The following is a 27,024-nucleotide window of genomic DNA, read 5'->3' on the forward strand; positions in this document are numbered from 1 at the left end:
TTTAACGTGCACCTAAATCAAAGTACATGTCCGCTGTTGTTGTTGTTGTTGTTGTTGTTGTTGTTGTTGTTGTTGTTGTTGTTGTTGTTGTTGTTGTTGTTGTTGTTGTTGTTGTTGTTGTTGTTGTTGTTGTTGTTGTTGTTGTTGTTGTTGTTGTTGTTGTTGTTGTTGTTGTTGTTGTTGTTGTTGTTGTTGTTGTTGGCGACGGCGGCGGCGACGGGGATCGAACCTGCGCCTTCGGGCTCAGCAGCGAAACGCCATAGCCACAGAGCTTCGAGGGCGGATCACATCTGACATAGGGTAACACATAGGGTGAAAGGCAGCAGTAGAGTTGTTAGTGTGGAGCTTATTGTTAAGAATCGCATTGATTGTTTGAATCGCCTTTCCTTCCAAGCACACGTATCAAGGTCTCATTGTTCGTCTTTTTTCGGTGCGGCAGCTGAATCTGCAGTCACTGTTGAAAAATAAAAAATTCCAGTGGGGCACAAGGTGCAAGAAAGAGGAGGAAATGGACAACGAAAGTCTAGCGACTGTCCGCATAACTTGAGACCACAAAAGAAAAAGACGGGGGAACAGCGCAGAAAGAAAATTTAGAAAGAAGGAGACGAGTGCCCTCACTGCCAATCATTTGGCTTGCCACTCATCAGGCGATCGCTCACGTAACCAACACAAGTGCCTATCGAAGAACTATGGCGACAAACCAATAAGCGCTCCTCGACATGAGTGTTCTGGCGTATGCACCACTGCACAAGGTCGTATACTAACCTGCGCAGGTTCTGCTTCCACGTGAGCTTCCTTCCGACTCCCCGATGCTTCTTCTCGCTGGTGGCGGTGGACGGCAGGCTGTTCGCGCTGGGCGGCTGCTCGGTGAAGGACAACGAGCTGGACAGCCTGGGAGACGTATGGTCGTGCCTGGATCACTGTTGGGAGCGGAGAGGCACCTTCGACCAGGGATACCACGACGTAGGCACCGTCGCCTATGGTGAGGAACGCCACGTGCAGAGATGTGGCCGATAAAATGGAACGACATGTCAAGGTCACTCAGTCTTTGCTCATGACATTGCGAACTGCATAGGCTCTTCGCACTCAACTTTCTTTAATAAGAAGCGAGTGCGGAGTAACGGCTCGGAATAGGCAACCTCTTCATAGACACACACACGCCTGGAGCGCTGGCGTGCGTATATGAAGGTACTCTAGCTCAGGAGGCGGCGTTCTGCAGCTTCATACTCGAGCATTGCGTGTATAGCGTCCCCAGCAGATTCTGCAGCATTGTTTCTTAAACTGTCGTTCGCAGAGCCCTACGAGTAGTCTAGAAGGGTCAAGGAGGTAATCGGGCAGCTGTCTAAAGGCCCCTATCCCTATCAAGTGCCCTGTCCAAATACCAAGATACCGACTAAGATAAGGTACATATCATGAACCGAACTCACGGCTTCGACTGCCTCCTTTGATTGAATGTGACATCAGCACCGGCGTTTCCAGAGTGCAATTTCACTTTTCTCTTTGAAAGTGAACTGCAAGATAGACGTAGACACGCAAGAAGCTGCGACAACAGAGGTGTATAACATACATAGTTACTATCGCGCTTGCTTCACGCCTGCATTTAAGGGCATGCCGAAGCGTAAAAATGAAAAGGAATGAGAAACACCTGGGAGTAGAAAGAGAGGGGAGAGTTTTTCTGAATGACCGGTAAATGGGTGAAGAGGTCCATGACGGATAAAATATTTCATAACCGCCAGTACTATATAGCCAATGCACGGTGCACTGCTGAATTTGCGCACCGTACAAAGAAGTTCGCTAGGATGATGCAGTGAGTGGTGCCCAGCTGGAAGGCTAGTGACAGTTGCGGTCTCCTCTGTATACAGTGAAGCGAAGAAAGCCACTTCTGTGGATCATAGATCAAACGATGCGATAAAACATGCTTTCAGTGTGCCAGTTTGGTTGTTGATACGTCTCGCCTGGCATGTATGGAGCCGTGGTTAATTCGTCCAGTGTCAATTTAGCGCTACCTCTGCGACCATGAACACCTATCAGCTCGCCTAGCTTACTATTGGTCACAGCTATTGGTCTAAAAGAAAGCCATCAAAACGAGCTGCGGACCAAGGAGCGAGAGCAACGTCGACCAGCCCATCTGACATTACGTGCTCGAAGCGAGTTGTCTCACACTAGCGTTCTATAAGGTTGACGGCGTTGTCACGCTTCTTGATGCACCAACCCCGCGCCGTGTAAAAGTATGCCGCTGGCTTCACAAACGGGCGTACTGGGCACACGAAAAGCGATGTGGATCGTGATAGCCATATAGGATGCCTGCACGAGTGGAGAAGACTAGAGGGAACATATATTAGCGAATGGTCTGTAGCAGATCGCTGATAACACGTTCGGTTATAAGAGATCTGACGACGACTAACCAGCTGGTACACGTTCAGTGGCGGCAGTGTCGATGGTAAACGCTGTACTATAAGAGAGTCAGCGATGACGAACACTGCGATAGTTTGGGCTAATAGAACGTTGTATACAGGCGTAATGTTAGTAGACAGCTAGGCGGAAACACGCTACCGTATTAGGGGAAGGTTTTAGGAATGGTCGTCCAGGATACAAGAAATTGTTTATGTGTACTGTGCGAGGTGCGAGTACTATCGCAGTGTTTTTCTTCTTATAATTATTTTTTTTTTTTGCAACAGAGCACAAGTAAAAAAAAAGTACTTTGTCTGCGTGAATCACTGCGTTTTTCACTGCGTGCGCGTTATTCGTTCTGTCATGCACGGGCCTTAGAGCAGCAATTCTTCATCCAATTATAATACTTGGACTTTGGTAGGGACCTTGTAGACAAGACACCCCCCTCACCTGAGGGCCTCTAGAGGTACTCTTGAAAAAGAAGATTGAAGAACTGATCTACGGTTCAAAATTCGTGGGCGAACCAAGCCTGCGAAAAGAAACCCAGCAAACTTAGTTTAACCAATACATCATGCCATTGTAGTGTATTTATTGTTAACATAATGCCGAAGACTGCTCTCGGTGTACAGCAACTACGTAGACGTCTGGTGCTGTAATACGACGAGGTGAAAGCAATGTAGCTTCCCCGTACCGCTTCGCAGCGTCATGTAAAACGGGAAAGGAATCAAATATAATATAAAAAATAGCATGTGGAGTGGAGCAGGAAAAAGATAATCGAACAAAATTCGGAAATAGTGTCGAGGGGAATCGTGCAATAAATAATAAAGGTTTGTGGAAACAGCGAGGTGCAACAAATTGGTTCACCTGGCATCCCGTAGTTGAGTTCCTTTTATTTGCCACATACATGGAGTTTTACATAAGTGATAGGGACGAGTAAGAAAAGTCTGCATTAGGAACAGTTACGGAGAGGAGACCGCCCCCGTCACTCCCCTATTGGTTATCCTTTCTGCGACTGCCCCTGTATAACTGGCTCGCCCGAGAAACTTAACGCCGGGCTCCCTCCTTTCCCGGCTCTGACCAGCCACTATGAGAGCCAGCCTAGCCTCATATCGTAGCAGAAGAGCAGAAAACTGTTCCCATCCATCGACACGGAGCTAATCAAACGGCAGGGCACGTTCATTGGGCAAGTACAAACAAATATTTTATTAACACAAGCCACAAACTATCTTATGTGGGAACTGGCAATTGACTCCCCGTCAAAGTGCAAATACTGCAACGGACACCCCAACGCTACACGCATTATCTGGAAATGTGGAGCCCCACTCTCATCACTTCCCTCCGATTATAAGCTCAACTCAGCCTGCCCCCGTACACGTGATGTCTCCTCCTGGTTTCTGGCTATCCTACGGCTATCCTACGCCAAGTAGCTGACTCAGGCCAGATCCACCTTGAACCAACATTACTTGGTCGCTTACATCGAATCGGCAATGATGCGAGCGACCAGCGAGGCTATGGGCTGAGGCTCCGGGCTGAGGCTCGCTGCTTTAATCACTGCTATAACCACTATAATCACTACTATACCTTGCTGTTGATCACTACTATACCTTGCTATTGATCACTACTATAGCTGAAATTACCCGGCAAAGCTTTCTTTACTCTCTCTCTCTCTCTCTCTCTCTTGGCTTGAAGGTGTAGCAGTAACGTCACGCCATCTTAAAATAGGAAACGCCTTGGGGTGACGCAGGCGACAGCGTCTACATGGTGGGCGGCCTGTCGTCGGACACCAAGTCGGGCATCCGCGCCGTCTCCTGCTACCGCACCGCGCTCAACACCTTCACGCCCAGCCTGGCCCCCTTGCCCCGAGCGCTGTGCGGAGCCGCCGTGGTCGTGTTGGCTCCCATGGATCTCGGAGTGGCCGACTCCACTGGCGGGGACTGCAAGCGTTGGGCGGCCAACCCCCGGGCCGGCGGTGGGGGCTCCGACGTCGAGAGCGAGCCCTTCCCCAACGTGGGCCGATGGTGAGTGAAGGAGACGGGGGTATCATCTCCTGCTCAATTGAAGTATCGCAAGCGAGGAAGGGTGGAAAGTGTGGATGGATAGGTGGATGAATAACAGGGCCTCCTCCTCCTCAGGGGCCATATTCACAAAAAATGATCTATTCACAAAAACGCTGGCGCTGTTCGTGAGAAGACATGCCAGCCAGTCATGATGCTAAACATATCATCAGCCAAGGCAGCCGGCCGTGGCAAATGTGACTAACGTCTCAATAACGGGCGCTTTACCTGGCTTCAAGTGGCGTAGAGGCGAAGGAAGTAAGAATATTTTATGTTTGACTTCACTGAATGTCTATCCACGAAAGATTGGGTCCAAATCATAGCTTCTAACTAGCTTACGTGTTCGTAGCTTCGTGATCAGCAAAAAAAGGAAAAAGAAAGCGGCACCGCCGCACGTGATGCCTGCTCATTGCTGTCACACTTTGGAACAAAAGAGAGGTCGCTTCCTTTGGTCCTATCAGAGGGCCGATTGTCCAACGCCCGTTTCATTGAGTACTTCCGGCAACGCGCGCGCGTTTTCTAGCTTCCCTATCTCCCCTTTTCATTTTCTTTTTGCTCTGTAACCATTTCATTGTAACTTCCCTGTGCCTTCTATCACTGCTACTGTTTTGCATCTTCTCCATGGCCGCCAGGAACTTCGCGTGTCCTCGGAAAAATGAGGCATTTACGACTGCATCGGTACTTTCCTTTTTTTTTTTACCCCCTTCCTAACTGCAATAAGTTACTACTGCTGCGCAGCACACGAGTGGAACCTGTGACGGACTCCGGGCGCAGCTCGTCTGCCGGTTCCCCGCCTCCACGCCGCGCACGGCCCGGACCACCGCCCAACCAGGGGGACCCCTGGGTCACGTGGCGCCGTACGAGCGCAGAACGCCCGTCGTCGATCGTCAGTGAACCCACCACCGCCGCAGGGCCGGCTGAACGAGCACAGCAAACCCAGCAGTCGCCACCGCGCTGCGCCCATTCCGAGTACAGAAGACTCGAGGCCAACAAGTAGGCTCCCGACCGTGGTTCCACGTGTATACCACGCTATAGTGCGTCGCTGAATGGCATTCTCCTTCATTTTACTTTTTTTTTCTGTTAGCCCTTCTGTGATTGCTCGGCAGTGAGCACGAAAACCGAACTACAGGTATGGTGGAGTGTTCAATTCAATAAACAACGTGTGCAGCACTGGTCGACTTTTTTTTTTTTTTTCGTCGTCATCGTTACCTCGCGCTGTATGTATCCAGAAAACACGTGGGACGGGCATTGCACAGCTGCGAAATATAAGCTAGCAATTAGCATCCTGAGTATTTGCGCACGCGCACAGTTTGTCAAAAAAATTTACGTATGTGTTTACTGTGGCATTTTTGTTTTTTTCTGACAATGCGAGGATGCCTTCTTCGTAAACAAAAAAAAAGACAATGAGTAATGATTGTGATCCTTCTGTCGTCACTGCTGTCACGTTTGTGTAGTTTCGAGACCACATGCAAGCTGCCAACAACAAGTTTTAGCCGAGGAGACTATACTCGGGTGTGCTACAATAATGAAGTTGATTTTATTTTATTTGAGACTGATCCACTCAGCCTAAATCAAAAGTAACTGTAAACGGTCCGGTGGGTCCGCTTTTACACACCACACTGTGAAACAATTTACACCCGTAAAAGTGAATAGGGGTGTAAACCTGTCTACAAGTCACACCTCTATGCACTTTTTGGGTGTAACGGTGCGAGTTTATAGGCTGATTTGCATCCTTCTTCACATTTAAGGTTGTAAATTATTCTACAGTGCAGACGCCCTGATATTCCGGCGAGCGAGGGTTAGAACGGTGATCCCCTTTCTGACGTTTTGAGCGTTGAAGATGCAACGTGAGATGCGTGGCGCACCCCCTTGCATGTATTCCTGGTCGAGCGACAGCTTGGCTCAAATTGCACACCGAGCAATTTAGAAGATATCGCCGTGTTGAAAAGAAAAATCTTGTCTCGATCCTTAAAGTTGTTGGAGCGCCGATTCAGGGTTTTTTTTTTTTTTTTTTTTTTTTTTTTGCTAGTCCCGCTTACTGGCAAGCCAGCTTGCAAACATTATCACGCTTTTTTTTTTAAGCGATGCAGGACTACGGTTTCAGTTTCAGTTTATTATTCTTTAAGTACAATGAATTGATAAGAGACAATATACAGACGAGGGTCCCAAAGTCAAAGACTGCAACGGGACCTTCGGTTAATAATAACAATGTAGAGATGTATTAAAGAAGAGCAAGCTAACTAAAAGATGCAAACACAATCGCGAAAATACAACATAGAAAAATAAAATCAACGAAAACAAATTCTCTTTATACAAGCCTATAGTGCATAAAAAAACTGTCAATACATACAAATGGCAAATGTAGTGTAATCAATGACGTAAACTTGGTTACTACTTCATGCAACCTTGCAAATAGCTGCGAATGTGCATGTGTTACTTATCGGTAATGTTGATATGCATGGGTGTGTTTTCAGGAAGTTGCTAGTAATATTTATTTTTCGCAGTTTTGGTTTCTCTCACGCAAGCTAATGTATCATGGCATAGCGATACGTACCGCATGCTGTATTTTTCTTTTAATTTATTATTCTTTTTTTATTCTTTCTCTGTTAACATACTTGGAACTGTTTTGTTTATGAGCGTTGTGGTGCCTGCAGTGCTGTTTTCACCTTGTAGAGAGTCGAAAAGCCTTGTCCAGCTGATTCCTCAGCCGGTTGATGCGAGTTAATTGTAGTGCGGACAGCAAACAATGGGCACGAGAAGGCACAAAAGAATTCACACACGAATACACGCACGTAGCACTACGTGTTGTATTCTTTTGTGCCTTCTCGTGTCTTTGTTCCCTGTCCGCGCTATAACTGGCTCATTTCAAGATGAGCAACCAACAAGCCCGCGTCGCCACTCTCATTTAGTTCCGGCTCCTTCATTCTAGAAAAGCAAATAAAACAGAATTAACTCGGATTGAGTTTTTTTCTTGTGTGCGTCGACAGTTTCATTTCTCGCCCTTGATCTGGAGAACAGCTTTCCAGGCCTGCGGTCAGACGACTTCTCTCCAGTTTAAGGACCACATATTCAATGGCAACGGAGGCAACGTTTCTATCAGCGGGTACGCGATCAGCTACATATATATATATATATATATATATATATATATATATATATATATATATATATATATATATATATATATATATATATATATACTTTACGAACTACGTGATTTGCAAGATAAATGATGTCAATGCGGCTTTCATGATGCCAGCGCGCACAACTCCATAAGTGACAGCCATGCGTCAGTTTTCAATTCTTCATCTCATCCATCAACCGCGCAGTCATTAGTTGTCCCGAAGTTCAATGAGCATATATGGTCAATATATGGTGCCGAAGGAATCGTGCACAAAGCATGGCACCGCAGCAGTTCCCATCACGCGCTCACCCTCCTGGTAACTATCGAAAAGGACTGCCTGCGGCCAGAGCCCGGACTCCTTAAGTAAGTAAGCCACAAGGTGGAGAGTCGCAAGCACGGCAGCGGTGGACCGTGGGGGACGCTAGAAAAAAAAGCACGCCAGTGGATGAGGTCCAGTGCAAGGCAAGGCGCAGCTACTGAATTTGGTTTTCTCGAAGAACGGAGCCACGTCGGCGTAGAAGTAAGTGCGACCGGTGAGGTCAAGAGCGCCTTGCATCAGCTTCTGAAGAGCAAGCATCCTTCCTCATTGTCCCAAACTATTAAAAATGAGCCGCACCCGCCGTGTGAGCACGGTGCAACGTCGCGCTTCAGTGGGTCCCCTGTCAGGTGGGACCACCGGGAAACAAGGCTGCCGACGATTTGACAAGGCAGGCTCACAACCCTTGTGCCTCATTCTCGACGAGTGTTGAGCGACGCGCGCCAGCGCGTTCAGCTATAGTTACTGTGTATGCTACACATACAGTGATTCTACGTTATTTTATTTTATTTATAGATACTGCGATTTGAAATCAGATCATAGCAGGGTGGGTATACATAGAAATATACAAGCATGTAAACACATACAAATCCATCACATATGCAGGCATTTTCAGACATTGGTGAAGAATACATAACATACAAGAAAAAAACATACAAGCAGATAACGCACACGAATTCATAACATTTGCAAGCATTTTTCAAACATTGATAAGGAATTCTGGGTAACAATATGAGAATTAAGATTATTCCAGTCTGTTATTGTCCTAGGAAAAAAAGAATATTTGAAACAGTTATACCGTGCGTTGATGGGGGTTATCGATAAAGCATGCCTTCGTCTCGTGTCTATTATAACCTGATGAGTAAGTAAAGAACTTGGAAGTGTTAACCTTATAATGGCCGTTTACAAGTTGAAAGAGGAACTAAAATCGACAGATACGGTTGCGCACAGTCACCGGGCGTAATCCACTGCGCCTTACGAGCTCACCAACAGACGCGCGGCCGTATGAACTAAAAACAAACCTAACTACCTTATGCTGTACACGTTCCAGTTTTTTAATATTGGTTAAAATGAATGGGTCCCAAATAATTATGGCATATTCCAACAACGGACGAATGTAGGAATTGTACGCCAGTAAACGAAGATCAGTCGTAGATTATTTTAGTGAGCGCCTCAAGAAAAACAGTTTACGCAAAGAATTCGCAACAACAGTATCTATGTGCTTCATCCAGGAAAGCTCATTGGTTATCCATAGGCCCAAATATTTGTCCTCTCTTACCTCTGATAGAGATACGTTGTCAACATTATATGCAAGTTGAAGAGGTTCTTTCTTATGTGTGATTCTCATAAAAACAGTTTTTTCAAAATTAATAGACATTTGCCATTGTTCGCACCAAGCAGTGACCTTTGCCAGGTCATTATTTAGACGCACCTGATCATCAACAGAAGATATCTTTTCATACAAAATACGGTCATCTGCGCAAAGTTTCACGGAAACTGAAAGTCCTGCGACTATGTCATTTATAAATAATAGAAATATTAGTGGCCCCAAAACTGATCCCTGGGTGACTCCAGACGCAACATATGTATTGTTAGAAGAAGTATTGTTTAAGGTGACAAATTGGTGTCTGTTAGTAAGATAGGCTCTGATCCATGTGAGTATCTGTTCATTTTTTATATAATACCCTAATTTATGGATTAATTTGTTATGTGATACCATGGTCGAATGCTTTACGAAAATCCATGAACACAATATCTGTTTGCTTCCCTTCATTAATTGCATGTGCGAGATCGTGAACAGTCTCAACTAATTGAGTACATGTAGATACCGGCTAAAAGAGCTTTACGTTCGGCACGAACGCGGGCCGCTCGGATTCCCGTGGTCGCCTGCCCTTCGCTCTTCCCAGGACAGGTTGTAGCAGAAGTGATCGCAAGCCTTTCTCCGCGCTATCCGCAACGGCTCTGTTTTGTCTGCTGAGCGGAGGCACAGAATTCGCGGTGCTGCCTCCTGTTACTGTTGAAAGTGCTGTGCGCTGGAAACGCTGGAACAGCTCCTGTGCGAGTGTCCAGCTTTGGTAACTGCAAGCAACGTTTCGAACAAAAAGTACGGCGACCTCGCCTGCTTCTCTCTCAAAGAGCTCCTCCATCCCAGAGGCTCGAGTTCGCGAAAGCAACTGCACTCTGCGATGCCTTCTTGCTTTCGCCGACGCCTCACCAGCTGCATGCGCGAGCTGTGCTGTGGTGCTTACGCGCGTGCTGCGGTGCGATATGCGAGGGCGGGTGATGAGTTTTGCTTCCAGTACCCTGGTGCAGTGCAGTCGAAGTGCCCAGAAAAAAGTGCGTCAGTACTGCTTTGCACTGGCACAATTTCATGCTCAACCGTCACAAGAATATCTCTTCAGCGCCCTGAGCATAAACAGTGAAGCCCGCAGTTTCCGGTGTTCGATCGCCTCACGAATCCGCACTCGATAAGCTCTCTCCCGGTTCCCCTGAGCTGCCCGTAGCGCACTCCACAGATCTGAGGAACTCCTCTGGAGGCTGCAATGTGACAAGCTCGTTCAGTCCCAGGGTAGTTGCTTAATTGCACCTGCAGACAACACGCTCGGGCCTGGCCGTAAAACCGCCTTCGAGCGACGAAGGTCCTCACGCGAGACGCGTAAAATTGGCCCGCAGATAAGATTACGTCGGGCCGACGCACCGTAGCGTTCTGTCTTCTCCAGGCCGGCAGAAGCAGTGCGGCTGGTCCTCAGGTGAGTTGAGCGCACCGATCGTTTCCATTTCGTATTCACTCCTGCGTGCTCGCGGCAACGGCTAAACAGTTTCTTAAGGATGAGCGCCTGTGGCGGTATATTCGTGTTGCATCCTATGCTTTAGGTCAATACACTGAGTTCGCAGAGTGCTACATCGAATCAGCTTTGCCGCTGTTCCCCAGAAATCGACGCATTGGCGAAGCCGCAGCCACCGTCCTTTAGCTGCGGCGCGGACCTGTACTGTTAGCTCACTGACTAATCTGTACGGTGACACCCGATTAGTTCAGTGACGCTTGTAAACAGATCATAGGTGTATAGAATATACAAAAATGACATTCGGGCATTTAGATCCTTCGGAGGCTTTTAGCGATACAGTATAATACTCACGTTATGCTGTTTTGAAAGTCAACCATTCTGAGCGCTCCTAATTGGAAATTCAAAACGCACCTATTTGATTACTGCGGAGCACCCAGTTTGGGCACGTCAGAATCAATACGCCCAGGGGATAATGAACTCAAGGTGGGTTGTGCCCCCAGCCTTTCTTTCTTAAAAAGCAAAAAAAAACCTCTACAAGTTACTCACTGCATATTACCAAGGCTGCCATGAGTAATACCCATAGCTGAAACAATATCAGCCGTAAAATGGCAGAGAGAGTGAGACAACATAATATCTTAACCTGCAGTCTTCGGAGCATAATTGCCCCACTAGGCATACCAACCGCATGATGAGGAGCACGTGGAGCATAAGAACACTCAGTCGTGCATGGAAGTACGAATTACCACATGTTTTCAGTGTACTGTCATGGACACATCAAATGCGAGCAAGGCTGTTGAAGCACGAATACAGCAATAAATGCGATAACGGCTTTGATAAAATTTACATAAGGACGTAAATATTTTTTCTTACCAATATGCTTTGTGACCAACGTCGAAGCTTTAATCAAACACACTATAATACGCAACTGCTGCACCTAAACACAATCATTCGATTTTGCTTTTCCGAGTTGAGATCTCCTGTTTGGGTTTCAATTTTTCCCGATAGTACGTGTGCGGTTTTTCGGTGTCCGTCACGTCATTAGCTTCGAAACAGAGATAGAAGCGATGGCTAACAAAACGCTGTCTAACCTAGATGCCTGGGCCACGGTGAATTCTTAAAAAATAAACCCTTCAAAAACACAAGTTATCTTCTACACGCCTAAAGGAAAAACGCTGACAATGAACTTGAATTTATTTTTTGGACTCTCAGCAGTTACAGTTGGTGGATACTGTTAAAACCCTTGTAATACGTCTTTCAATGCACCTTGCATGGAATTTACATGTCGAAAACCTCCATTCAAAGATGTCGTCTGCCATTGGTGTCCTTGCACGTACGCGATGTATTCTTCCTACAAAGGTGAAGATTATTATCTACAATGCGTTAGTGTCCTCCATGTTGCAGTACTGCAGCATAGTGTGGTGTACCACTGGCGTAACAAATTTGCGCAAGCTGTATTTGCTGCAGAAAAGAGCCATACGACGTATTGCTGCTGTACATTATGCTTCTTCTACAAAACTCCTTTTTACAAAGTATAAAATTCTTCCAGTGTTCTGTTTATATAATTATAGGCTGATGCTGTGTTATAAAGCTTTTGTTAAGTATGGTACCAATACCATAATTAATCTTGCTAAGTTAAAAGCAAACACAAGTGTTCGTTCTACCAGGCACAAAGAAATGTGGACTGTACCCACCCCTAGAACTTCTTATGATGAACAATCTTTGTCCTATAAGCTACCTTCCCTTCTGAACCTATTAAACCATGGAGATTTTGATCATTCGTTTAATCAAAATTCTCTCATTAAGCGTTTCGCTTAGCCCATTTATTTTCAGGAATAGTACACCCTTTCGAATTATTTTCCCTCTACTTGTCGATAGCTGTTTTTCATGTTCATGCCATTTCAAGCCTATGCAATTGGGTTGTATTGTTCTTGCGCTTTGTTACAAAGCTTTTCTGTTGCTCGACGTTATGTAATATTCGTTGATTTATTTGAACTCTTTGTGCATGACTGACCGTCATCCTGCTGTTTTGCCAACTGTAAAGGGGTCGGGACCTCGTCAAGCTGCTCAAGCTTTTAGTCCCGTACTCCTCCTATTCCAAGGAAATAAAATTGATTGATTGATTGATTGATTGATTGATTGATTGATTGATTGATTGATTGATTGATTGATTGATTGATTGATTGATTGATTGATTGATTGATTGATTGATTGATTGATTGATTGTGTTCGAAAGTTAGCCCAACAAGAAGCTATCAATAAATGTTGTTATTTTCTTATCTAGTGTATGCGTCTTCAAGAACGAAAGGGAGGTGCACTGAATGGGGCGTATACGGTGCCTGAATTGCAGGTACTCCGGCACATGTAACGTCTGCAACCAATTTCACCAATAGCGAACATGACGTACATGGCTATGCGCAATTAGACTCTGCTGTCACCCCCTCACAATGATAATGACACTCAGCTCAGCTGACACCTTTGCTTTAATTCAAATGCTGTGCCTCTCGCACTATATCTCTCTGAATCAACTCCGTGTTTCAGCTTTGTTGTTGCCACAAAACATGGCTCGTAGTTTAGTAGTTCGAAAAGGAGAACGAGGTTGTTTTTGGTTCTCTTTTTCTTCGGCCATGCATATGCCTTTGCCATTGACCGTCATTACACAGAATATTCCAGCCGCTGTTTACAGCTAGCACTATAGTATTGTAACAAACTTGCTTTTTAATCCGATTAGCTTATCGTTGGCAGCGTTGTGAAAGCAGTCAATAAGGCTCCCAACGTGGCGCCCGCGACAATTCGAGCAAGTTTCCCACAGCTTGGCTAATTCAGCGTATTTTACAGGTACGCAAACCTTTTATGATGATACAGCATTTGTTACGTGCTCTGGGTGCCCGGTGCACCCAGAACGAAGATTACTTGTAAGCAACTGGTTTAGTGCATATTTCTTTATTACGCGCACCGTTACCGCGTTGTGCAGCTTCCCACTTACGTGGCAACAGCGTTGTTGTCGATGTTGGTGCGGGCGACGTGCACAATCGCGGGCTTACTACTTCGTCTTCCTCCGCAGTGCTCGCGGAGCGGCGGCAGCGCGAGGGGCAAGACGGCGGAGAACGCAGTCCAGCACGCTTCCGCAGGCCCAGGGCTACCGGACTCTGGTGCAGTGCGGCCGCCTGCGGCAGACGCTGCCATGAAAACCGACGAGTGAGTGCCTCACGGGGCTCGCCACGCGGGGTTCCGCACGACCGCGGGCTGAGATTGCACTGCGCCGATGTAGCTGGGCTGTCCGCGCCCCTGCGCATGCAAATGAGCTGGTTTCTTTGCTTCCCCATCCTAGGTGACGTGTTTTATAGATCGACGCGAAGAGCCTTTGCTTTGGTGGCGCAAAACTCGTACAACCTTGCAGTGGCTATTCAGTTCCCATCAGCTAACTAGGCATCGGTCAGTTGGTCAGCCACGATAGTCAGACTACATAGGGCTGCGAAAGCGCTGGCCAACAGCGCCCTGCGTGCAGGGTTTTTCGGTTTCGTGTAGGGCAGCATCATAGGCTTTGTTTAGGAATGCACTGAACTGCTTCGTATCTATTCGCCTAACTTGCGCTTTTTCGTGGTGTGAAGTTACGTCGCGTGCAGTGCGAATACGCAGCGATGTGCTAAACGTGTGTGAGGTGCAAGTCGTGGACGGAGTTTAGCCGCGCTGCCACTTTGGTGATCGACTGCAAAAGTCAAACAACGTCAGTCCGAGATGGACACCTGCGATGCTTGTGATGATAAATTCGACGATGTAATCGATCCGTCAGTGATGCAACCGACTGATCAAATTAATTCACTGACGAAATCGGCGGCTAGCAATCGCACCGCGAATAGCCGTCTGACACTCTCTGGCACATCCCTGCGCGTGTCAGGTATAAATTAAGAAATAGCACCAACAGTGGGTTCGGAGACAGGGCTTGACGACGTCGCTTGCTCCCGCTTCCCAAAGGCAAAGAAACGAAAGTGCCCTTTCAACCAGCTGGAGGACTCACAATAAAAGCTGATACCTTATCCAGCCGTCGAACGCCCAAATAAGGGCAGAAATGAAGCATAAATGCGCGATTGAAGCGGGTTCTATACTTACCGGTGACAGCATAACTCTATGCGGCAAGTTGCGACTTGTGTAAACCAGCCAACAGTATCATTCGCCGCCACGTTGAACGGGTGTATTCAAAACTCCAGCGCGACAGGTATAGACAAAGCGCTGGGCAGTGGTAAAAATTTCCCGCCTGGTAAAAATCTTCGTAACTTTAGACCCTGGCTAGCCCGGGTTCCACTGCAGTTCCCAACTTCGGCGATTAAAAGTATAGGAGCACACCAGGAATGCGTCGAATAAACGCGAGCAGGCGCCTAGCGAAGGGCATGCCGGATCATGTATTCTGCTTTTCAACGACGCGAAGTCATGACAACCATGCACGCTCCCTGTAGTCATGAACGAAGTACCGTATTGAGGTGCCTGTACGTTTGGCGCGTGTGGTAGACGAAAGATTGCGAACAATCCTTCGGTTTAAGACATCATCCCAACAAACGCATTCTTCGCTTTCCTTGTTGTTGTTTTTTCCCGGCTGGCCGTGGTGGCGAGCAGGCGCTAATTGACCATCGAGCTAGTAGGTTAGGTCATACTTTGAGACTTCTGTACTTCCTGGGTGGAACTCACTCGTAGAAATAGCCAGCCACGGCAGGAAGCAGGCTGCTGACAACGGTCGGCAACGCGGACGTTGTTTCCTCCACCACTTAGAAACAAAGAGATACTAGGCGCTGAAACGGAGGGGGGGGGGGGGGGGGGAGTACCGGCGAGGGACCAGGCCGCCTGCCCGACGCCCCCCGTCGGCTATCGGGACGCATATCTTATAATCCTCGACGTTCGCCGCCCACCCGTTAACCAGGCATTTCCTCGCGACGGCGCTAAGCCCGTCGTGCGCGTAGAGCAGCCATCTTCGAGCAGTTCGGGACAGCCTGAGCGATTTGTGTGCGCTGGTGATGCTGCCGCGGTTCGTGGCCATGAACGGCAGCGCGCGCGAGCGGTCCAGCAGCCCGGCGAGAACCAGCTTGTCATGGCACGTGCGCAGGATGCTCATCCTGGAGAACTTCATCAACGGCAAGTTCGAGTCGGTGGCCGAGACCATCGAGAATGTGGACCCGTCCACGGGCGCCGTCTACTCGCGCCTGCCCAACAGCGGCTCCCGCGAGGTCGAGAAGGCAGTGCAAGCCGCCATGCAGGCCTTCCCCACGTGAGTCCTGCTTGTGCATGTGCACCTCTTCCCTGTAGACGCGCGCACCACTGCTCTTGAAAGCATATGCGATTTCGGTTGTTTTAATTTGTCACGCGCTTCGTGCGTTCCTTCATGGCTACTTCTATACGTGCTATACCGTGGCTCGGGAGCGCATATTGACAAACCGCACCTTGTACAAGCATTGCTTGAGCAGTCAGCCGCATTAGGGTATCTGGTTTGAGCGAGTTGGTAGCATTACATGACGGTATCCTTCTGCGCACAAACGAAGACGAAGGCTCGACTAACAGTCAGACAGGCATCTCTCTTCGTCTTTTAGCTTGTGTGCAAAGTCATATACCGTCATGTATCTGAAAAGGTCATGTGACTTCATTTCAGCTGGCTTTGTGCTGCCGTTCTGCACATCTGCCTGATGTCATGCTTGAACCAGTGTTCTGTTCATCTGCTGAAGCAGTGCTTACAAAAGAGTATATATTATTCTCTCTCTCTCTCTCTCTCTCTCTCTCTCTCTCTCTCTCTCTCTCTCTCTCTCTCTCTCTCTCTCTCTCTCTCTCTGAATACGCTACACGGGAGCGTAATGGGGTTTGGGGTCGCATGAGGTTTGGAGGAAGGTGGCGTAGCCAGGTGGAACCGCCCTCCAGTGAACCAATAAGACACCATTCTTGTAACGTGAGATTTACCTAACCTGGAATAAAAAGTGTATATGACTATGCCACTCACCACTGGTTATTTGGAATACAACGCCGCCACCTGCTTTTGCGTGGACCCTGCGCCTTCTAAATTTAACCGAAAGTCAATCAACGTGGTCATGTCCATATATAGATTTTGACAGGCGAATTCCTTTGTGTTGTTCCTAACAAAGTGCAGCAATTGCAGTTTAGGCTCCGCATTTTCACATAACCGTACCTGTGCGTTGCTCTTCAAATGTCATCGCAAAGTTCCAGCACCTCATCGACAAGAAAGCAGTGCGCCGATTCTTTGGCCTGTGTGCCAGTTTCATCGCTTCAAAATGGAGGCCGAGTTGTACCGGAAGCCCCTCCCCCGTCCCTTTCTTTTTTATATAAATTTATTATCATAAACCTTAAGGTATAACTACTTTAACGCTGAGTGCCAATAAGCTGGACGAACTTCTTTATATTCTACGTTATATTTGATATCCTCATTAATTCATATGTAGAAAACGTGAATAATTTTAATCTTCATATTTTATACTTCAGGAGAGTGGGAACATCCCATTTTAATAAGACAATTTCGCTTTGCACCTTGTACAGAACTTAAAAGGCAATCAATTAGCATCGCAAAATGTAACGAAAAAGAAAAAAAAGGAAAGGTGCATATCGTGGAGCAGTGGGACGCAAAGGCTATATCGCAAGAAAACCGTCTGTTTCATGCCTTTATATATCAAATATTCGGGTATGGCACCGAATGCCGAGTTTATCTTTCACTCAAAAATGACTTCAACAGCTGCTGGCGACTACATTTTCGGAAAGCTGGAGTTCGAGCCCGTGAATAAAGTTGTGTTTTTCTCATGTCACCGTAATCGTGTTGTAAATTCCTTTTTCCAGTCGTCAGCGGAAATTTTGCTGTTTTACATTGAAAACATGGAATGTCGGAGCATAATTTTCACCATAATTATGCACATAAATACCTGAGAACTTTTCGAGAGATGCATCCTTTTGACTTGCAGCTTCCATTTCAGCTTTAGCTTCAGGCTGTCCTTATGATGTCCTGAATTACTTGAACGCTCTCATTAGGAAATCGCTGGAGATCGAGATTACAATTTTTCTGGTATTTAAAAGAACGCGGTGAGACGTTAGGCTCCGGTGTCTGACAATAGCGCAGTTTTGATTTAGGTTCCTTTACACCTCTTACTAATGCAAATTGCTAGATTTTAAAATTTTCGATGCAACGAACTTAGAATGATGTATTTTCGTAGCAATAGCTGCTTCCGAATTTCTTCATACAGCCTCCGATATATAGGTGCGTAGAGTGAGAAAATTTGAAACATATTATACCTCAATATTATTTTTTTAAAGAACTGCGGTTAAAGAATGACGCTCTTGACAAGCTAGCCCAACGTAACCCTCTTATATGTAAATTAAAAGGCACTTCACTTAAGTGACACAATGTTTCCTTTTCCTTTCTCTATCTCTGTCGTCTTTAAACGCTCTAGCAAGTTAAGGTAACAGAACTTGCACCCCTCATGGGGATCCTTGAGGCTCAATTAAGAAAAAAACGTTTGTTTTCTAAACTCTTCTCTCGCTTTTTTTTTTATTGTACCTGCAAGTTTGTCGCGTCTATTGTTTAAAATTTACGCTTTTTGTGGATCTTTGTAATATATTCCGGGGCATAAATCAAAACTTTGCTTCGGTAAGCGTTGAATATCAGGCCGTAAAAGTTCATTACATCACGGCAGGCTGGTGCGGGAAACTCAAGGCGATGTCGTCACCCGCGTTTCGCTTTGTGCGTCTACATGCTCTCTTGCCCAAGCCCACTACTCTCGCATGGCAAAGGTGACTGCTCTGCAGTTGCCGGAAGCGTAAGTTGCTAATACAGCATAACGTTAAGACATTACTCTTAAAGGGGCTTTGTGGTGGCACCACAAATTACAGACTAAACGCGCGAGCATTCCCTACTCTGGCGGTTTACGCGCGGTACAGCATTTGCAGACGTCAAGGGCATGAAACAATGCGAACTCCCAGTTTGTCTTTTCCCTTTTTTTATTTCTTTATTATCTGGCTCGCGTCAAGAAACAACAGGGCATCAAGCGTCGCTTGTGCCTGTTAACATCTCACCGCAGAACTTAACAGGCTATATCAGTGTGCTTCGTTATCGAGCTGTGCGAATGTGTGACTGCGTTATCAAATCCATGGGGCCGACGAGCTTTTTACTGTCGGTGGCGGAAGAGCATGCATGGAATCGGTGACAGAGAGAGAGAGAGAGAGAGAGAGAGAGAGAGAGAGAGAGAGAGAGAGAGAGAGAGAGAGAGAGAGAGAGGTGAAGTAAAGACCTCTGAACTAGGAACCGGCCTCTAGGCGTTGTGTGCACGTTCCCTGATCGGGGTCTTTTTTTTTTTCTCATCAGTAACAGTGAAAAGCGTCGCGGAACTCTTAAAGGGAAGCTGAAACGGTTTTCAATTTCCATGAATTGCTGGGATTGGGAAGAACAGACCTAATAATTTATGGTTCCGAATTTTTTTCTTCGTTTTGTTAATATAAGGGGCGGAAATCGCTTTCTAAATCACCCCCTCGGACACGCCCCCATCGCTTCCCGGAGCGCCGGGTGAGGTGGTTGCCAGAGTAGAGAACCGGCGAGAGCGACGTCATTCGCGGCGACCGAGCGGCCGGAACGGCGTGCTGGCATGTACTGGCATGCCTCTTTCCGTCCTGCGCTTTACTGAACGACGCTACGAGAGATGTGCCGCCGCCGCCGCTCACGTTTGTTTTCTTTTGCGATTTTCGTAAAATGTTCTTTCGTGAAACTGCCCGTCGCGGCAGGTTCACGTGCATGCTCGCGCGAGCAAACGCCGCTGGCACGCTGCGAAGCATAAACGGAAACGCGCGCAGTAATAAATTTTGGTGACCGGACTTCGTGCGTAGCTTCCACAGCGTTGCACCTGAGGTATGAAATGGAGTATAGGCTTGCCTAGTGACATTCAACGTACGGTTGCAGTTATCGTGTTTACCACACGGCGGTGCTAAAACTGCCTAATATCTTTATGTCAACACTAGCATGGAGCACGCATACCGATTCTTGATCGAGCCACAATCGCAAAGTCGTCGAACCATAGTATGAATATTGCACATATAATACCTCTGGCCATCTCTGGATGTGTATGATAAGCAACTTCCGTGACTGTACCTCGCAGCACTGCATGTGCGCGGCTTGAAACGCGGCACTTATGTTCGCGATCGTGTATCAACACTAAAAAAACCATGGGACTTTAGACAAGCAGCAACAAGGTGCTTGACATCGCGGAATTGCACCCGTGTTTACAATCTAATGAGAAGTTAGTGCTTCGGCATTCTTCCAGCAGCAGGCTCCCAGTGACACTTTAGCGCATTTTTTCTCCCGTCATTGGAACGTGCAGCTACATGAAAAAAAACATACGTACCAGCTAAGATTTCCAACGCGCGAGAAAGTGCACAAATAGCTCTCGCTGTTGGCACACTCAACATCGTCGTTGCCGTCGTTACCGCCATTGCCGCCATCGTTTTCCGTATCGGCTGTCGGTTCGAACATGTACGGCGAAAATACAAGCTGTCCGAGACAGCGAGAACGTTCCACAATGCTTACAACTCAGCTATGAAGCCAGCACAGAACAGCGTGCTACGCTCTGAAACGGCGGCATGCGGCGGCGCCGACCGGCGACTGCCGCGATTGACGTCACCGCGGCCCCGACCAATCACGGGCAACAGCGCCGTTCGCGCGATGGCCTGAGGCGCTGGTGCGCGTTTTCTTGAAAAAACAGCCGCTTGCGTTTGTTTCCGCCCTTTTTGAACCAGATATTCGTGTTCAGGGGACTCAAAACTGTAGAATGCCGCAGAGAACTCATTTTTTTCGAAAAGTGTTTCAGCTTCCCTTTAAGCAAGTCAAAGCAACGAGTAAATGGTCCAAAGGAGATGCCCCTGTCTGACTATTACTCGGATATTACCTCTTACTGGATGACGGATAGCTAAGCTGACACAGCGAAAGAATTCAAAAGGACTGGGAATTTTATTTTGTCACTGGGCTGTAGTCTTATCGTCGAGTTACCTTATTGCTTCTTTATTAGCTTTCGTCCATGTTTAGACGCGCTTTATTTTTTCTAAGTATGCATTCTTTCGTTACTATAGCATGGGGCCGTTGTGTAGTGAGAAAAGCGGCTTACCTCCAAGAGCGTCGTCATCGCCGTTGTTAAAAACCAATAAAGCGAGAAACAAAATGAGCTTTTAGGACCATTGCCTTTCTTTAACTCTATGTGGTGCACGATCTATCGGCTTGCGCCTTCATCCACGTAGCCAGCGGGGAACAGAGTAGGGCACGGCATGGTCGATCAGGGCTGAACACTGATCCCCCGCGCGCAGTATCCCGTAAATTTATCGCCCTGAAGGGGCTGGTAAGTGAGGGAGATTCTGAACACTCTCTTTAGTGCGACAAACCGTAATCCTTCAGCCTCTTCCTCACCTACCCTCCTCCACCCTTACACAATGCGCCCAACTACATTAAAGAAAGAACAGGATGTGCTGTATATTGCGGTGTTCTTTTTCTTCTCTTTTCTTATTTTATTTCTTTAACTACCCAGTTGAGCGTACCTAAAGTGTCGCCGTCAGTATATCAGCAACGAATCGAAAGCGATAATCCAAATAAGCGGCTTCATGTCCTGATGCTTCCCAGCGTGGTAAAATGGTGGGAAACTTTTTCCTCAATGGTGTAAGGCGAAAGGCGAGAGTGCGGACTTGCTGCTGGACATATATCTTAAACTCCTTGCCGTTACGTAGAACACACCGGAAGCCAGACGTCACGTCTCATTCTTCACCGACTGTACAAGATCGCGCTCGTTTAGCGGACTCTCTATTTATAGGTGACTCTCGTGGCGAAAGCTGCAACGTTTAGCAATGACGTAATTGGTGTTGAATAAACGATTACTGCCGGAATGGGAATTCAAAACTCACTTTATACTTTCTAGCATTTGTCCCCCGATCCTTTCTAGATATTACAGAAAAAGAAAAACTCATGCATTTGACCGTCCCGAACGAGAACGACGTAAGCGGGTTAGTTGGTTGACTGAGTGACACATCGTGTTTCCCAGCAGTAACAAAAAAAAAAAGTCTACGGAATAAATAGCACAGACAGAAAAGACACTGGAGTTACAACTGAGGTTTACTGAAGTAAAAGTTAAGCAAATCTCTGTTGTAACTGTAACGTGCTTCTTGTTTATCATGCCTGCATGTTAAAGTATAATGGAGACTAACTGCTGGGTTTTCCACGATTTGCGAGGTTAGCTAGAGCTAAGACAACGAACGCAAACAGAGAGCCGAAGCTCTTGTTCATCTTTTTTTTTTTTACATGTTTTTCTATTCAGCGCAGTCCTCATGAAAGCTTACGACGAACGTGGTGGAGCCTTCTGGTACCACACACAACTCTTAATCTGCCCGACTCCAGCAACATGTTGTGGAGCAAAATAAATGTTTCTTGCTATCTCTTTCACCCACCACTGAGTAACTTAAACTTCAGTAAACATCAGTTGCAACTCCAGCGTCTTCCATGTCTCTCCCGCTTGGTAGCCGAACCTCATATATATAACCTCAGTTGTAACTCCAGCGTCCTTATTTTTTTTTTCCTGTCTCTTTTGCTTGTCCCGTAAGCTTTCTTACCGCTTGAAAACGTGGTGTGCGAGTGAAGAGTGTTTCTTTTTTGTTTTGGTCGTCCCTGTGCAAGTCTTTCCCGCTCTTTTCCCTCAACTCTACGCGCGGATGCAGGTGGTCGATGAAGTCTCCAGCTGAGCGTTCCAAGTTCCTCATCCGTATCGCCGACCTCATTGAGAGCAGAATGGACGAGTTCGCTCAGGCCGAGTCACGGGACCAGGGCAAGCCCGTCTGGCTGGCGCGCACCGTTGACATCCCGCGCGCGGTGCACAACTTCCGACACTTCGCCACCACCGCACAGTGCGACCGGGAGATGTACGTTGTCAACGTCGCACGATTTTTCTCTTCCTCCTCTTTCAATCTCTGAAAAGATGGCGGCAGAACCCACGTCACGATGACTGTCTATGGCAATGCGTTAGCATTGAATTACAGCGGCACCATGTATTGCCATCGCCGAAACGAGATATATGTATATGAGGCGCGCACTGCAGCGGGACTCCTCTTTCACGCTTCCCTAAGAACACTCGGCACCATCTAGCGTCGCCGCCGCGAAGCATGCTCGTGGCCTCCAAAATGCGCGGCGCGCCGGTGCGTGCGAGCGCTTAGAAACGCGTCATGCGGCAACGGGGCTTTTCCCTCGCGCTTCTTTCTGGACACGCTTCATCTAGTTGTGCTGCCGAGAAGTCTCCGCGTGGTCTGAGAGACTAGAAGACGCAACATAGACATGCGTTAGCTTTCTTTTATCATGGGTGCGCCGCGGTCTTAACCATGGCAACTTATGAGGCCCACCCCTAAGAGGTTGAGATGAAGTCATCTTGGCTGGCCTAGCGTTAAATCATTTGACGGAAAGAAAAAGGAAGAAGCGCATTTCAGTGGCAGCAGAGGTCTTGTGTCATTATGAAAATTTTCTGTGGCGTTGGGTTGTTGCAGCCGTCTCGATCATTTATTACGTGGGCATCTCCTGAACTTGGCTGTGGCGTACTGGGCACTGCCACAATTAAGAAGTGTTCCTTCACTTGAGATCACTACGAGCTCGTCTGCGTGGCATTGCTTTCCACTGACGGTACATCGGGTTACCATATACGGTAGAAATCAGTGCCCAATTAAATAATTATGTACATTACATGATTGTAGGCGTTTGCGTGTTGGTGGTGAGACTACAATTTTTTTTTACCTTCGCTAGTGGATGCACCGCTTCCGCTACAGCTAAGCGCATGCCTGGTGACCTGTACGTTTGAGTTTTGTCTGTACTACCTGACTTTAATTTGCTACGTTATTTACAGCGTGCGTGCCTTCTGGACGAAGTTAGACGCGTGCCGAAAACAAGCGTGCTAGACAATGTCGCCCCCCCCCCCACACACACGCACTCCAAGCAATTCATTGATATGTTAAAGGCGCAAACCTGCGCGATTGCAAAGAACCTGTTCGAACGCATACAAAGACCTCTCAGAGTTTGAGATTAACGGGTCAACCTTTAAAGAGACGGATATCTCCTTGAAAAAGACCCATTTGGTATCATAGCGGTGTGCCGTTCTTATAATTTCGTTCACTCCATGCAAACCCAGTTCTACTGCACTTCAGTTAGATGACTCCTTTTTCGTTTGTTTTTCTCCACTGCAAGATGTCTCACCGGTTTTCTTTCCCGTCTTTTAGCGATAAAAGAAAAACTCAGAAAACGTATGTTAAGCCACGCCGCGATTCTGAGCAGACGTAAACAGCTCTTCACACCAGTTTCCTCCCACGCGCTTCAGCAAAACCGTTACAACTATACTCCGTCTCGCCAACTTAGCGTAGTGCAGTGGGACCCCTATATAGCAGTGGCTAGGTATTGTACGTGTCAGAAAATCAACTATAGAGCCGGCTGCCTGTTTCACATAATGGAGAAAGGCTCGCCCATTTTGCGCTGCTAACCCTTCCGTTATGAAGCTTCCATTCTGTCGGCGTCGCGCGGACGGATGGCGGACTATATAATAGATGAGCCCTTCTTCCGTTTCTCTTTTCCGCCTAGCTGCCGTGACCCCATAGCTTTCGCCGCACTGCACACAATTGACGAGATACCATTCATTTAAGATAGCGGCAACAAGCTCAGCGTGGCGGCCCTCGACACCTTGCAGACGGTTGCAACAATTGACTCCGAGTGAATGTGGTTCGTCGCGCTCAACCCGAGAGATCGAAGCTTGCGCATTACGAGTGAGAGCAAGAACGGGGCGGGGTCGCGATTATCGTACAAGCTGGTCGGTGGATAGACGCTTGCACTAGCTTCACAGAGCTGCTGTGTGGACATCTCATTATTTTTTTTTCAGTAAGCTATTTGGTGAACTCCCAGTGATATTATGCTAAATATTACGCTCTACGGAATAAATGAAACAAAACGCACACTTGGCGGTGAAGCTTATGGCTCGTTTTCTGTTTGTTCTATTGCGATGGGGACACTCCGACCGATTTTCCGCCGTCGGCGTCGACGTCGCCGTAAGGTTCCGGATAAATTCCAAGTGCGATAATATCGCGGCAGCGCCTCATATGCTATAAGATCGAGGGAAAGCGTACGAGAGTGAGCCGAGTATGATGGTGGCTTGATGCATGGCATCTTCTCGCGCATGCTATGGAGGCTGGAGGGGGGTTGATTAGCGTGCGTCTCCTGCACTAGCCAGGCCGCAGCTGCGCAAGGCACGGTAGAGCGCGGCCTCGCACGTCCTGCATTTGAGGTAACCTGCGGTGAGTGCCAAGGCTATAGCCGAGTCGAGAATGACCTATAGTTCGCGTTGAAGCGAGAAGCAGCACGAAGGGGTATTCGCTCGCCGCTGCTGCCGCTCTTTGTCGCACCGGCGTCGTGACAGCGAGTGTTAACACTCGCTGTCACTACGTTCTCGATGACGTCACTCGATCCCACTCGATGACCGCCCATTGGCGGTCATCGAGTGAAATCTATTCATGTTTGCCCGTGCGCTCGTGACATAATTTAATTAGAAAGCGAATGTTTGCGGCAACTTATGCGGCCGATCAATCTACGAACCTTGCTTCGTGTTAGTAGTCTGATACTTTACTAAGTGCGTTGTCTTTAAGCGTGCTTAGTAAGCGCGTTGTCTTTCAAGAAACTGCCGACTTTGTTTCTCTTCAATTTTTCTATTTTTTTTTTCCATATTCTTTCTCGTGGCAAGTGTAAGAACACTTAACGTGTGCCATTCTGGTCGACTGTGTTTGCACTGTGTTTTGGGCCATTTCGAGCGAGTCAACGCGCGTCGCGGCTTAGGGCGATCCCCCAGCAGACGTCCAACGTGCTGCACTACACGGTGCGCTCGGCTGTGGGCGTGGTGGCGGTGATCGTGCCGTGGAACCTCCCGCTGTACCTGCTCACCTTCAAGCTGGCGCCGGCCATGGTCTACGGAAACACGGTGGTAGCCAAGCCAAGTGAGCTCACCTCCGTCACCGCCTGGTTGCTCGCCAAGGTCTTCGTGGACGCCGGTGAGTCAGTCAGCTGTGAGATGCAGCCTACTGTACGATCCTCTAATTCGGCTCAAATATAGAAAGGCCGTGAGTGAACTCGAAAGAAAGTAGTCAACGGAATACAGCCAAACCTCAACTTAACGAAGTCCGAAAAGCTCACGATTCCCCGACGCATAATTCGTGGAGTCCAATGCGTTGAAAACCTCGAAGCAACGATGCGAACTTCACGACTCGCCCTCGAAGTTCTAGAGGGAGAGGGAAGGGGGATGTTTACAATATGGGAGAATATGTGTATTCCGGGTGGTACTTCCGGTGACGGACGTCACTGACTTGTTAAAAAGGTTTGCCACCCCCTTAAGAAACACAACAGGCACTCAGTGGGCTCGCTGTCGACAAAAATTACTTTTTTTTCTTGAATAAATATTTTATTCACATGAGTGTCTTTCTTTTGGGGGGTAACGAAATTCTCGATTTACCTAAACAATTTTTGGATCCTTTCGACCGCGTAAATTGAGGTTTAATGCAGTTGGAGATTTCAATATGTATAGCGTGGTCAAAGCTCCGATTCCGTGGTTGCACAAGTTTTACGTTAAACGCGCCGGTTATAAAAGCGTGTCGCAGAGCATAGAGCTAAAGTCATTAACCCTATTTAGGCGGTGGCCGGCAACGCTGTTATATGCAACCAGGGTCTTTCAATGTTTTGAAGAATTGAAAGACGCTGATGGAACTTATTGCGTTGCCACGGCGTGCTGCGATCGGCAAGGCAATATGCGCCAATTCGCGCGCGAATTGGGCGCCGATGTCTGTCGTCGCAAGCACTGGAACGCTATGGTGCGGCAGTGAAAAATGCATAATTCTTGCCTGCAGCCAGATTCGTCATCTGAAGAATAATGAACGTGAAACACTCGTCAGAGGGAATTTCAGTGAACGAGCACTCCCTGCACGCGCAAACGTTTTGCGGAGTGCTCATTCATCGGAAGAAACGTGACTTTCCGTCGGCTATGTATCCTTCACTCTCGAAACCGAGTAGCCTCGTACGTAGGTCGTTTTCTTTTTCTTTTTGATGCGCATTTTTACAGTGATATCTGTTGTGAGCTTTTCTGAACCGCCGCGGTAGCTTTGTGGCCATGGCGTTGCACTGCTAAGCTCGAAGCCGCGGTTTCAATCCCGGCCTCGGCGGCCACATTTTAGTGGCGGCAAGCAAAGTGAAAAAACACCATGTACATAAATCTTGGCGCGTGTTAAAGAACCCCAGGTCGTCAATATTAATCCAGTCCCCCCGACCTACGGCGTACCTCATAATCTGGC

The 27,024-nt window shown here is 47.5% G+C and overlaps 2 protein-coding genes across 2 annotated transcripts in view; both read left to right on the top strand.

Moving 5' to 3' along the window:
* The window catches only part of LOC142578264 (uncharacterized), a 36,092-nt gene extending 30,529 nt beyond the window's left edge, over positions 1-5,563 (top strand). The window contains exons 14-16 of the mRNA XM_075687665.1: positions 774-982; positions 4,136-4,409; positions 5,184-5,563. Of these exons, the coding sequence (XP_075543780.1) occupies positions 774-982; positions 4,136-4,409; positions 5,184-5,442 (742 nt within the window). The 3' untranslated portion in view covers positions 5,443-5,563. The remainder of the gene's footprint in view (positions 1-773; positions 983-4,135; positions 4,410-5,183) is intronic.
* A 4,991-nt stretch (positions 5,564-10,554) lies between these two features.
* LOC142579474 (2-aminomuconic semialdehyde dehydrogenase-like) overlaps positions 10,555-27,024 on the top strand; it is a 28,571-nt gene continuing 12,101 nt past the window's right edge. The window contains exons 1-5 of the mRNA XM_075689691.1: positions 10,555-10,635; positions 13,733-13,866; positions 15,764-15,925; positions 22,387-22,587; positions 25,523-25,734. Of these exons, the coding sequence (XP_075545806.1) occupies positions 13,853-13,866; positions 15,764-15,925; positions 22,387-22,587; positions 25,523-25,734 (589 nt within the window). The 5' untranslated portion in view covers positions 10,555-10,635; positions 13,733-13,852. The remainder of the gene's footprint in view (positions 10,636-13,732; positions 13,867-15,763; positions 15,926-22,386; positions 22,588-25,522; positions 25,735-27,024) is intronic.

The sequence above is a fragment of the Dermacentor variabilis genome, chromosome 4 (genome assembly GCF_050947875.1).
Source record: "Dermacentor variabilis isolate Ectoservices chromosome 4, ASM5094787v1, whole genome shotgun sequence".
Taxonomy (NCBI): Eukaryota; Metazoa; Arthropoda; class Arachnida; order Ixodida; family Ixodidae; genus Dermacentor; species Dermacentor variabilis.